The sequence below is a fragment of the Balaenoptera musculus genome, chromosome 6 (genome assembly GCF_009873245.2).
Source record: "Balaenoptera musculus isolate JJ_BM4_2016_0621 chromosome 6, mBalMus1.pri.v3, whole genome shotgun sequence".
NCBI classification, from domain to species: Eukaryota; Metazoa; Chordata; class Mammalia; order Artiodactyla; family Balaenopteridae; genus Balaenoptera; species Balaenoptera musculus.
In genome coordinates this window covers 98340292-98354266 of record NC_045790.1, presented here as the reverse complement: position 1 = coordinate 98354266, position 13975 = coordinate 98340292, and the positions used below count along the sequence as shown (strand labels likewise).

Sequence of the window (13975 nt, the reverse complement as noted above, 5' to 3'; positions counted from 1 at the left end):
CTAGACATTGTCAAATGTCTCCTAGGGCATAAAAATCCACCCAGTCAGAACCGCTAGATATTTATTTTTGTTTCTATCTATTTACACAACCACGCATATATGTGTGTGTGCACACACACAGACACACAAACTGGTTTCGCTCTCTTAAAAACAACTAGGAAAAGATAGTGGTCTGGAGGGAACTAAGTCTAGAGTTTGACTCAACACAACTTTATTGTTTGAAGTTGCAGAGTCCCTTATCTCCAAGATATTGTGGATTTAGAGCAGCTACTGGACTCTGGCTGTATCACCAGGAGACCAGACAGGCCCGAGGAAAGATCCAGCACCATCACTCTGCTGAGCCCTAACATTCTCAGATGAAGGTACTCACTGAGTCATCACTATTCACTGGTGTAAATAATAGGAACATTCTAACAAGGGGAAAATAGCCAAATAAATTGCAGTGCTCTCACTCAATGGAACATTATATGGCTATTAAAAAATATCTTGTCTTTAGAGAACTGGACATAACCTAGAGAGATGCTTTCCTCTTGTGATGTTAAATGAAAAAAAGTTGGGTGGGAAGTAATTTTGAAGACTGTTGCAACATGGGAAAATGTAGATAGCATAATATTAAGTGAAAAAAAGAATATTAAGTGAAAAAAAGAACATTAAGTGAAAAAGAACACATGCATGTATGGTATGATTTCAAATATGCACAAGTTGAAAAATGCATGTCTACCTATAGACGTGTATTGGAAGAGAGCATGGAAAAATTAAAATTAAAGAACAACGTTTGCTTACAGGGCCTGGTTCAGAAACCATTGTCATTTCTGACTTTTGGTGACTGGCTTGTGTAAACGTATGTCTTGTTTATGGATTTGCATAATTTGAATGTAAGAAGAGTTCCTGGTGGTGTTGGTGGGTGGAAAATGGAGGAACAGGGAGTTCTTACGAACTCTCTCTTGCCTCTTTGGCATCTTTCAAGTCAACCCATCACTGGCTGGGCCAGCACAATGTGGTTACTAGGTAGAGAAGATATTTGCATGAACTAAGAGGCAGGGGGTATAAGGAGAAAGCAACAGATGAAGAGAGTTGGAAATTTAAATTCCAGTTGTGGTTCTGCCGCTGATTTGTTTGTGACCTTGGATAAGTCCCACTCCCTCTCTAGATCTTAAGTTTCTCCATTGGTAGAACAGGATTAATAACATTGTGATATTTCTCAAAGCATCACTTGATGGGTGAAAGATGAGGAATGCTAAAGAGTTTTGAAAAATTAAAAAGTGATAAGTAAGTAGGTTGTTCACCATCATCACTACCATGGTCCCCATCATCACCATCCTCACTACTAAACGTATTCCTGTACTAATCCAATTTCTTCCTGAAGAAGTTTCTAATTCTCACCTAAATGCATTAGGGCCTCCTTGTCCCACGGCCAAGTTGCTACTCCTGCCAATTCCTCCTCCGAGGAGTTTGCAAAGAAGATATTGAGGTGTGTTGATCCATCCAGTCTAAGAATGTTCTTCAGCTCGTTAACATCCAAGTATGCTCTGTAAGAGAAAAAGAACCTTGGCTGTCATCACCATCCAAAAAAGGTAGTATTCAAATAACAGGTACTCCCAAATTAATTGAGTCATGATGTGCCACGCACTTGGCTAAGCATTTTATAAACATCGCCTCACTGACTGCCTCCAATAATCTTCTATGGTAAGTGAGATAATCCCATTTTACAGGTAAAAAAATTAAGTCCTTGTGAGTTTAAGAAACTTGAAGATTGCTCAGCTTATAAACAATAGCAGAGTTCAGTTTAAAACCTAGATTTATCTAAAGTCTGCATCTGTGCCCCTAAGGACTCTGCTGTATGGACTGATGATAGGGCAACATAACATGGATATAGATTGAGAACAGACCATGGAAGAGATAACATGTACTCTAGCCTTGGCGTCTTCCCTACTTCATTCATTCACTATGGACCTCGGACCATGTATTTGGCAAATACGAAGCTGTACCAGGAGGCCTACTTTGCATCTCTATTCAAATCTTGCAAGGAGGTGTTATTACTCTGTTCTCAAGATAAGCAACATGTGGTCCAAAGTGATTAAACAGGTTGCCCAAAGTTGCAGAACTGGGTTTCAAGGCCAATTCTGTCTAGCTTGGAAACTTATGCTCTTTACGCTGGGGCATTATCTGCCTCCCATAGATGATTCTGCATTCTGTAAGCCTCTATTTCTTTGTCCATAAAATAGGCTAAGGGATACGGTATTTGGGGTAGCTGCCATTGTAGATATTTAGAATACAGACTGACATGTTTGGAAAGTAAATTAATTCCCCACGCTACGATCATCAGCTCTTTAATACACCGAACAAACATATGCTGGAGAGAGAAAGAAATGGCCTTTGGAAAGAGACTGGCATATCCTAGGTGCACAATAAATAAGAACGCTTCCCTTGCGGAGTATGATTCTCCCATCAGAATAGGAATGATAAAGCTTTGGGTCAGTCACAGGCATATTATTCTTATTATTTAACCTCTTTATTGGAGTATAATTGCTTTACAATGGTGTGTTAGTTTCTGCTTTATAACAAAGTGAATCAGCTATACGTATACGTATATCCCCATGTCTCCCCCCTCTTGCGTCTCCCTCCCACCCTCCCTATCCCACCCCTCTAGGTGGTCACAAAGCACCGAGCTGGTCTCCCTGTGCTATGCAGCTGCTTCCCACTAGCTATCTATTTTACATTTGGTAGTGTGTATATGTCCATGCCACTCTCTCACTTTGTCCCAGCTTACACTTCCCCCTCCCCGTGTCCTCAAGTCCATTCTCTACATCTGCGTCTTTATTCCTGTCCTGCCCCTAGGTTCTTCAGAACCATTTTTTTCTTTTTTCTTTTTTTAGATTCCATATATATGTGTTAGCACATGGTATTTGTTTTTCTGTTTCTGACTTACTTCACTCTGTATGACAGACTCTAGGTCCATCTACCTCACTACAAAGAACTCAGTTTCGTTTCTTTTTTATGGCTGAGTAATATTCCATTGTATATATGTGCCACATCTTCTTTATCCATTCATCTGTCAATGGACACTTAGGTTGCTTCCATGTCCTGGCTATTGTTAAATAGAGTTGCAGTGAACACTGTGGTATATGACTCTTTTTGAATTATGGTTTTCTCAGGGTATATGCCCAGTAGTGGGATTACTGGGTCGTATGGTAGTTCTGTTTTTAGTTCTTTAAGGAACCTCCATACTGTTCTCCATAGTGGCTGTGTCAATTTACATACCCACCAACAGTGCAAGACGGTCCACACCCTCTCCAGCATTTATTGTTTGTAGATTTTTTGATGATGGCCATTCTGACTGGTGTGAGGTGATACCTCACTGTAGTTTTGATTTGCATTTCTCTAATGATTAGTGATGTTGAGCATCCTTTCATGTGTTTGTTGGCAATCTGTATATCTTCTTTGGAGAAATGTCTATTTAGGTCTTCTGCTCATTTTTGGATTGGGTTGTTTGTTTTTTTAATATTGAGCTGCATGAGCTGCTTGTACATTTTGGAGATTAATCCTTTGTCAGTTGCTTCATTTGCAAATATTTTCTCCCATTCTGAGGGTTGTCTTTTCATCTTGTTTATGTTTTCCTTTGCTGTGCAAAAGCTTTTAAGTTTCATTAGGTCCCATTTGTTCATTTTTGTTTTTATTTCCATTTCTCTAGGAGGTGGGTCAAAAAGGATCTTGCTGTGATTTATGTCATAGAGTGTTCTGCCTATGTTTTCCTCTAAGAGTTCTATAGTGTCTGGCCTTACATTTACGTCTTTAATCCATTTGGAGTTTATTTTTGTGTATGCTGTTAGTGAGTGTTCTAATTTCATTCTTTTACACGTAGCTGTCCAGTGTTCCCAGCACCACTTACTGAAGAGGCTGCCTTTTCTCCATCGTATATTCTTGGAGGCATATTATTTAATGGATCGTTTTCTAAATAGAGAGAGGGATCTTGCTCACCCTCATGCTTCTTTCAGCCCCATTTTATGTCTGCCATCTTCTATCTTAGGGACCCTTGTGAACAGCTGGTAAGCATTTCTTGAGTAAAGTTGGAAATGCATCAATGAATAAAAACATACATAAATAAGCAAGCAGGCAGCCTGATGTAGTAGGTGAGATAAAGTCTCTGAATAATGATATTTAACGTTTGTTGGGCCCTTTCATGTGGTCTGACTTTACGTGGATTATCATCTTAATCTTCTCAATAACAGCGAGGTTGGTGGTATTATTATCCCCATTTTCCAGAGGAGGAAAAAGAGGCTTACAGAGCCTTCGTACCTCGCTCAGGTCACACAGCTAGTTGGAAGAGTTTCCCTTTCTCCCGGTGTGGTTTCTCACGGGGCTTTGGTGCAGAGCCTGGCCAGTAGAACACGGATGACGCTGCCCTTCTCTTTCCCTCCTGGAATCACAGAAGGGGATCCCACATGCGAAAGAGTAAAGTCAGAGATCCCCAGCAGGGCCTGCAAGACCCTGTTCCCCCCTTTAGCTTCTTCTCTCTCTGTTCCCTCTCTTGAATTTCCCACTGTGTGTTGTCAGCACCCCCCCGCCAGCCCCCCAAGATGCAGTGCCTTTATCCTCAGTGCCTTTACTCATGCTGTTTCCTCTGTCAGGGACTTTGCTCCCATTTTATCCCCTGATGAACAAATCCGAAGTCCATTCTGGTACCACTCCTCCAGGAAGACTTCCCTGAGTCCCATCTCACCTCCACCCCCTTTACCATCTCTGTACTCATCTACCTCCTATGAGTACTCGTTCTCACACCATTCCAAATACTCTACCTGTCTGTATCTACCACTGTTTGTGGCTCCCAGGGGGCAGGGAATGTGCCTAATTCATCTCTGTTTACCCAGTTCTCTGCACAGGGCTTGACACTGGGCAAGCGCTCAGGAGACGTTGATGGAGCTGAATTTACATTGGGAAAGAGAAAATCTAAAATATTTAGGTCCCAGTCTCAGCTTCAGCACTTCCTTCCTATGAGGCCTCAGTTTCCTTATCAATATACTGGAATTAATAACGGCTGCCTGGTGCTTCCCAGGGCATTTCTATGGGTCGCAAACCTACACCTCTACTCCGACGGGAACAGGATATGTCTGAGACCTACAGCGCCCTCCTGGCCACCCATGTGATCAAGAGCCCATGATAGTCAGGTGACCATAACTTTTGCAGCTTTTCCAAAAAAGGTGAGCATGAGTTGGAGACACAAGCAAGGCCTAGAAAGGGCACATCTGTGTGTAGGTTGAGCTGACTAGTAATTCCAAGGACAGCCACAGAAGCTGAAATATTGATTCGAAATTTTGCTGCTATACTTCCTCTCCCCAGAGATCCCAACTTCAGCTTCTTAGACTAGAAGCCTCATAACGAGTTTGAATGAGTTTTCTGATCCGAGTAGGGATGAGGAATGACAAAGACAGCATGCAGTAAGCTCCTGCTGTGTGCCAGCCCCTGTGCTAGCTACACCTGTTGTCCCATCCCTTTGCAGTATTTGAAGTCACGTAGCAGAGTGAGTAAGATGGCTCATTCTCAAGCCAGAGTCCTGGGTTTGAATCCAGCTCTTCCACTGGATGTTTGGGTCACCTTGGGCTATTGACTTAACTTCCTGCACCCCAGTTTCTTTATACACAAAACGAGGATGATAATAGTATCTACCTCCTAGAGTTGTTCTGAGGATTTAGGATGTTAATAAAGAAAGTGTAAAGGGCTTAGAATAATACCTGGCACTTAGAAACCCTCGGGAAATGTTTAGCAATTCCTATTATTTATCCCCATCTTGCAGATGAAGGAACAGGGGTTCAGAGATCACATAAATACAGACAAGGCCAAGTCCAAATCTAGATGTGTCCAATTCTTCCCTCAACCTCACCCTCAAGTCCAAGCTCACTCAGGGCCACTGTGAAAGGAAACAATGCGTGGGAGGAGAATGAAAACACAGAGAAGCCAAGATTTTCCTGGATCGGCCCTTTCCACATTATTTATTATTTTCTAATTGATTTGTCCATTTCCATCAAGCGTTCTCTCAGGCAGAGAACACAAATGCTATTAGAGAAAGTCACCTCTTCGCCCCTTTGCTCCAGGCTGAGAAAGCTTCAGGAGAGGAAGAGAGGGGTGGGGCAGGGGCAGGGAGATGTTTTAATTGGTTGTTTATTCTCATGTAATTGCAGAAACCAATCTTTTCAGGGGGTGATATTCATCCTGGCCCAGGGCAGAGATGTGGGATATTGAGGCCTCTCCCTTGCTTGTATGTGGGTGTTTTTTTTTTTTTTTTCTTCACACTTTGAGAAGCCCCCATTTCCCAAAAGAGGGGCCACTCAGGCCCCTGACCCCACTGGCCCCTCTCCTCTCTGGCTCTTTTTTAGGGGGGGACCCACACAAAGGAAAACGGCTCTGTGGCCAAAAGATTTCCTTCTGCTGGCTGAGGCCTTCCCACCAGTTCAGAGCCAAGCTGGGTGTCTCCCAAAAGTATCAGGGGAAAATCCTAGGGACACGAATCCATGTATTTACCTTCCTCCCCCATCTCTTTAAGGTTTGTTTATTCCCTCTGTTGATGGATGGAGGAGAAAGCAGAGAAGGTCAAAGTGAGAAGGATCATTAGAGTTTAGGGAGATGGGTTGATAAGAGGAGGAAAAGGGTTTGCTCAGGGCCACTTGCTTTCCATTTTGCCACTGCGGGGAGGTTGGCTCCCTGTGTATACTATAAATTGGCGAAATTTCTTTAAAAAAAAAAGAAACTACCCCCCCCTCCCAAATCAATCCAAATCCAAAACTCTGTGTCTTTATTAATTTATGCGCAGGTACTGCTCAGTTGGACAGACAGACAGACCTAGATCCATGGGCAAGTTGCCCTGCCTCTCTGAGTCTCAGCGAGCTCATGGGGATACCAGAGGGATGAAATGAGCACCAGCCTGGCACAAAGTCCCCTCCATATTCTGGTCTCCTATTTCCTCCTACTGGGAAGAAACCTAAACTGACAGTCTGCCTTCCGGGTGGCTCTCCCCGTCTCGGCTTTCAGTGTCTCATCCCTACCACCCAATCTTCTTCTCCCTCCCACAAAGTCCAACTCAAGTTACTACGGTTTCCTCATCCCGAGAACCTCTGGTTTTCCCCAATCATGCCCATTCATGAAGCATGTCCATCAGTTTCTCTTCTCTGCCTTATGAGCGCTCTTCCTGAATCTCAGCCTTATAAAATCTTACCTTCCCTGCTAAGCTCAGCTTACATGTAATGTATACCATGTGTCCACTCGTGACCACCCTCCCCTGTAAAATGGGGTGATGATGTCCACCCTTCAGGGGTGTCAGGAGGACTAGAGGCAGTGCAGAAAAAGTTCCTCGCACAGTGTCTGGCACATTTGAAGACACTCATTGACTAGCCTAGGCTATTTTTTTAATTTTTTTTATTTTTTAGCCTAGGCTATTTTGATTGCATTATTATTATATTAATTACAATGAAAATTATTAGCAACACCAAAATCATCAATACCACCTCTAGCTGAAGATGACTTCTCCCTCCCCAGAGTCCCCTACTTTGGATTCTAGTACCTATCACCCTGCTCTGTGTTATCGTCACCGTCTTCTCCATCAGGCTGCGGTAAGCTTCAAGCAGGTAGAAGTCAAGTCTTTATCAGCTCTGTGTCTCCCCAAAACTTTCCTTCAAGAGATAGAGCTGGGGTTTCCCTGGTGGCGCAGTGGTTGAGAATCTGCCTGCCAATGCAGGGGACACGGGTCTGAGCCCTGGTCTGGGAAGATCCCACATGCCGCGGAGCAACTGGGCCCGTGAGCCACAACTACTGAGCTTGTGCGTCTGGAGCCTGTGCTCCGCAACAAGAGAGGCCGCGATAGTGAGAGGCCCGCGCACCGCGATGAAGAGTGGCCCCCGCTCGCCGCAACTAGAGAAAGCCCTCGCACAGAAACGAAGACCCAACACAGCCAAAAATAAATAAAAATAAATAAATAAATTAAAATTAAAAAAAAAAAAAAGAGATAGAGCTACCTCTGGTTGACAGCTTTTGAGCACCTATCTCTCCTGTAAATTGCATAACTTCAAAACAGGATGAGGAAGCCCAGGACTCAAGCAAGTGAAGCAACTTCCCCAAGGTATCAAATAAGGGGTGTAGACCTCTCTTCACTAGCCTGTATGTGACAGCATCTTTGCACCAACTAATAAAGTCACCTCTCCCTTCGGGGGGTGGGGGTGGGGGTGGGACATAGCTCCTTGCAAGCGGGCACAGCTTGGAGAGTTAGGCATGGCAAGGATTGTAGCATCCACCCTCCTCCTCAGCTGGACACGCTGTGCAGAACCTGCATTGCCTGGATTTCTGGCCCATTCCCATGATGCTCAGCTGCCTAGTCTGCAGCTCAGAGTTCCCGTCTATTCAGTGAGCTTGTGAACTACCCGTGTTTTCTAAATCACGGTCTATAGAAGGCTAAATCCACAAGAAGCAGAGGCATATTTAAAGGAAAAGGGTTTCCAGGTCAGATGGTTTTGGACACGCTCTGTTAAACAAGGTTAAATACATATATTTTTTAATTGCAAGAATTTTCAGAGCCTTTAATATACGAAATGGGAATAAGACAGAGAGCGTATGAAGTATTCCCAAACATATTTGATCGTAATCCTTTCCCCCCGTCCCACCTCTGCCTTTGCCAAAAATCAAATAACAGCATAACCAATAGAGTTTGGGAAACGTTGGGCTAAGTTGGAAAGTCCCTCCTCACTTAGATCCTCTCCCCAACTGCCTGTCAAGAGAGGTGTCTTGGTGTCTCTTTTCTTCCTGCACAGCTCCTGTACCTGGCTCCTCCTGTGAAGGTTGTGGGTCCCCTGGAATGTCAGTTTCAGGGGGGGCCCAGCCAAGGTGCCCAGACTTTACCCCTATGCCAAAACTGCATTTCAAAGCCATGAGAGCAGTTCTGGAGGGAGATCAAAGCTCTCCCAACTCAACTGTCATTAGAATATTTTCTTTATGCATCTCACTCGCTGGTGAGTGCCAGCAACATATTTCCTAAATGCACTGGCCTGAGATGGTACAACTGTAATAATCTCAATGAGAGGGCTGTCAGGGCCTGTTTTATTGAATGAGAAGCAAAAGGGAACTACATTCAAAATGCAGAACAACAACAACAATCCCTCAAATGGAATCATGAAAGGCTCAAGTTTTTCCAATTCTAGAAGCATAATATACTGGCTCTTCCATTTTAAAGATGGTTGGTCAGAGGTACGGATTCCAGTGAGCCCAGATCAAGACTGACCAGCACCTATTTCTATTCCCACTCAGAGCAAACTGACTCCCCACTGCAGAAGTGATAGCTGAGATCTTTGAGCGGTGCCCTGTCAAAGTCCTGCTCCCTGGGCCCTTGATAGGTACAGGTGGGTTACAGGGATAGTGTCAGCCATGTGCTGATACCCTCAATTTGAGGAGGGTCTGTCTGAGCTGCTCCTAGCTGAGAACAGGCCATTTCCAAGCTAGAGGCTGGGGACAACTCTTTCAAGTTAAGGGAAAGGGCAGCAGAGTGCTACAGAAAAAGCCACATCTTTTTTTTTTAAGGGAAATTTATTTAAATATGACAGTGTAACATTTAAATAGAATACCTTGGACCCTTATTTTCCTTGTAGCCCATGTAGAGAACAGTCTTACACAGTAAGACTCTCTGTCACTTTCATAATTAAATGTTCTTGGATAGAATTCTAGATAGAAAAGTTCTGGACTTAAGTCTATTCTTCAATCAATGATATGAAAGTGGGGCATACGTATGTCAAAGTTTGTTATGCATATTTTTTTTTCTTTTTTATTTATTGATTGATTGCTTGATTGCTATGCTGGGTCTTCGTTTCTGTGCTAGGGTTTTCTCTAGTTGCGGCAAGCGGGGGCCACTCTTCATCGCGGTGCGCAGGCCTCTCACTATTGTGGGCTCTCTTGTTGAGGAGCACAGGCTCCAGACGCGCAGGCTCAGTAGTTGTGGCTCACGGGTCTAGTTGCTCCGCGGCATGTGGGATCTTCCCAGACCAGGGCTCGAACCCGTACCCCCTGCATTGGCAGGCGGATTCTCAACCACTGCGCCACCAGGGAAGCCCTGTTACGCATATTTTTGTATTTACTATTTTCTTCTGGAATTACACACCAAGACCTATCTGACTGTCGTCATCCTTGGCCTTACTTTTCTTTTGGAAAAAAAGCCACATCTTAATAGACAGGCAGACTAGGGTTCAAATCCTCCCTCTTCTACCAAGTGGCCCTGTGACCTTGGAGAAGGGACTCAATCTCTCTGAACCTCAATTTCCTCATCTGTAAATGGGGATGATAAAATTCAACCTAGAAAGTGGAATATAAAAATCCAAGGAAGTGATACACAAGAAAGTCCCTAAAAGAGTGCCCAACTCATGAAAAGGCCCCAAGATGCACAATTCTATTTAGCTTGCTCATGGAGCTAGAGGAAAGTGATCTTAGGTCCCAATGCTCACGGTGTCTCCCTCCCATCAGTGAACCCTGGTTCCCATCACTGGACCAGTGTGTTTATCTTCCTCATAGGCAGTTGCCCTGTTTCTACAACTCATAGAGAAAGTCCTGTAACACTGCCTAGTTCCAAATTCTGATTGCAGTCTGTCATTCCTAAGGAGGATCTCAGTTCCGTGAACCACTCCTCCACTTCCAGAACACACCAGACCATTTGAAAGTGATTATCAAATATAAAGATCAAAGCCACTCAAAGCAAGTCATTAAAGCAAGATAAACCTCAGAATGTTTATTGCATCCATATCCTTGTTCCAAATAACAAGATTTCTCCAAACTGTGACCAGTTCTAAAACCTGGATTTTGTACTTTTATCCCAAGGGCCCTAATGATCTGGACTTTATTCTCCTGCTTAGTTTCATTGTCAGAAATGCCTAACGCTGCCTCTCTTGTAAGAAGAGGCACAGGAAAAAAAAAATTGCTTGGAGAGTTTACTAAATTCTCGGAATCCTGAATGATTGGTTTCAAAAATAACAGCTTTTATATGGAAGCTTGACATGCAATCTCAGAAAAATGTAACAGTACCAATGAAGGATCAACTGAAAAATTGACCATTCTTTCATTATTTTACTGAATAAGTCATTCTTTCATTACCTTTCCTCTACCCTCCCTCCCTGCCTGCCTGCCCGCTTTCATTCTTTCCTTTTTAACTTCCTTTCTCCTTGCATATTATTTATTTAGTCTTTTCCTCTTTCATTCTCCAATACTTATTGAGATTATATCATATACCATACTTTAAGCTAGAAACTGGGCATAAAATATGAATGAGAAACACTTTTCACTATCAAAGAGTTAGCAGTTTTATGAAGGAAGCAAGACAAATTATCAGATGATCACAACACAATCTGATAATACTAATAAAACCTGCCATTTGGGGGAGTTTACTATACACTGGCACTGTTGAAGTCCTTTTTTATATTATCTCTTTGAAGCTTTACAAAAACCTTATGTGTTAAGTATGAGTATCCTCAACTTGCAGGGGAAGAAACCAGGGCTCAGTGGGGTGACACCACTTTTCCAAGATCCTCCCTCTTACTCATAGATGTCAAATTCAGGATATGGTCCCCAGTCTGTTGAATCCCACAGACTATAACTATTAGTCTCTTACCTTCTCTTATGATATGTGTTACAACAGAGGGAGTGCTGAATGTGATGGAAGCACAGAGGAATGACACCTATCCAGGTGAAGGAGGATAAGATATCATCGAGGTTTTCACAGGAAGAATAGACCCTGGACCAAGTGTAGGAAACAGGGAAAATGGCAAAAGCTCCAGAAAGCCAAGAGGCCTGAAAATGCATAAGAAGAGTGAGACACTACAAGTCTTCTGCTGTGGTTTCAAAGTTGGGAGCATGGGAGCAACTTCACAAGATGAGGCCGGAGGGGTCAGCGATGGCCGTATCAGGAAGGACCTTGTATACCAGGTTATGGAAGATGGGCAACATCCTGAAAGCTTTAAGTAGACCCTGGCAGATTGTTATGGAAGAGAATAAAATGATCTGGTTCATTTTTTCCAAAGAGCTTTCTGGAGGAATGTGGATGATGGACTAGAAGAGGGATAAAAGTAAAGGCATTGACAGTGGCTTGCAGAAAAGGGGGTGGATATGAGAATATCTGAGAAGGAGAGGCATTTACGCACGAGGAACAATTTGACGTTCAGTGGGGGCGGGAGTGAGAGGCGGTGAAAGGATGGGTCTGGCTTCTGATGAGGTCTACTGGAATGTCTCTCCTTCATGATTCTCAGACTCTATACATCAGCTCCACTCTCCCCACCCCTACCACTGCTGCCCTAAACTCTAGGCCCATCAGCTCTGTCACTCTGGGGCTGTGCCCTCTGCCATGTCAAGTGGAAGGTCAAGGTCAACCCTTAGGAAAATCACTGGCCTGAAGCTCTCTGCACAATAGGATCATAATGGAGATGGGGGTGGGGATCGAGAACCCTGAGGATTTGGACAGGAGGAGAGAAAGGTGCTGATTCAGAGAGGGAGCGTGGGCTAATGGAGAGGTCCTCAGATCTTTGGATCATCTTAAAAAATTGAGGTGAAAGTAGCGATTTCTAATTTTGACAAATAAGTAAAGCATTCAAAAGGTGAAACCCTCCTCATATATGTGGACCCTCACGTAATAAAATAAAGGGTACTGGAGTAGGACTCTAAAGGAAAGAATAAAATAATCTCAGAGTAAAGGACACCAATTTAAAATGAATACTTTTCACTAGGAACTACTCAGCTCCTATTTTTTCATTTGTCTTTTGAAAATGGCTTTTAGAGACTTCTGGGGCAGAAGGCAAAGTGTCAGAACACCTGGTTCCTGGAAAGCTCAGCTCCACTCACTTGGTTAACATGATCCATCCTTCCGGACCCAGCTAGAAGCGACTCTGACCCCTAATGAGTCAAGTACCCATCCTCTCTTCCCTCAGCACCTTGGACCTCTCCACAGCAGCACTTATCCAACTAGCTACCTATTTTACCTGCAGGAAATTCCAGGAGGGCAGAATCACACCTATCTTGTGAAATGCTCAGTGTTGTACCCCCAGCGCCTAGCACTGTGGCTGCACAAGGTAGACAGGCCTGTGCACACGTGTGTGTGCGCGCACATACACACACACACACGCACGCACGAATGAACAGTCACTCTCCTAACATCTTTTCCTGGGGGCTCTACAACCTCTGCTTTGACAGCCCCAGGGACTCCAAGTTTACTTGTTTTCAGAGAAGCCATTAAACTAGAAGAATCCCCTGATAAGTAAGGAAGACCAACAGTCGAAGTGTGATGGTGTGTTCAAAAGTATCAGGACAGTAATGTGATAACTGCATGTCGAATTATTGCTTTCACAACAGAAGCATGCAGTTCCAGGGCCCTCAGCTATTTCTTTCCACCTCCTGGCTTTCTTCTTGGAAGATCAAAACCACAATTGATAAATAATACAACTGACCACACTAAGAAGAATATACACGGCTTGCTGACAGCCTTGTGGTTGGTCTTACACTTGATGTGCAGTTAAATAAAGACAAATCACCTCTATGTTGTAAGTTGTAGTAGCCACAGAGTTCTAGGTACAGGCATATCTCAGTAGACCGTGTAGTTTCGCTCTAAGTTTTAGCCATGTAAAACTTAAGTGATGTGAAGATTGACCCAACAATTTTATATTTGGGGAGGATAGAGCAAGAATTACAACATTATCATCAATACGAGTCAATATGGCAACTTCTGGATTTCAGTCTGGGCCCATACAAATCACCTAGCCTTCAGCAAATCACAGAGGTAGCTGAAGTGAGAACTATACAGTTGTTATAAGAGATGTAGCTCTCTCTGGATGATCTCGAACAAGTCTAGTGACTGCCACAAATTTGGGTCTCTTGAGGGGTTAAAAAAGAGACAGCTCTCAAAGGGTCATGTGACAGTCAGAGGTCACATATGGGGAAATAACGCTGGACAGTATGACACTGTATGTCAGGA

At 43.6% G+C, this 13975-nt stretch overlaps 1 protein-coding gene across 1 annotated transcript in view; it reads right to left on the bottom strand.

Annotated features, from left to right (window-relative positions):
- The window catches only part of PAPPA (pappalysin 1), a 256529-nt gene that overhangs the window by 198713 nt on the left and 43841 nt on the right, over positions 1-13975 (bottom strand). The window contains exon 3 of the mRNA XM_036854577.1: positions 1384-1529. Coding sequence (XP_036710472.1) covers positions 1384-1529 — 146 coding nt within the window. The remainder of the gene's footprint in view (positions 1-1383; positions 1530-13975) is intronic.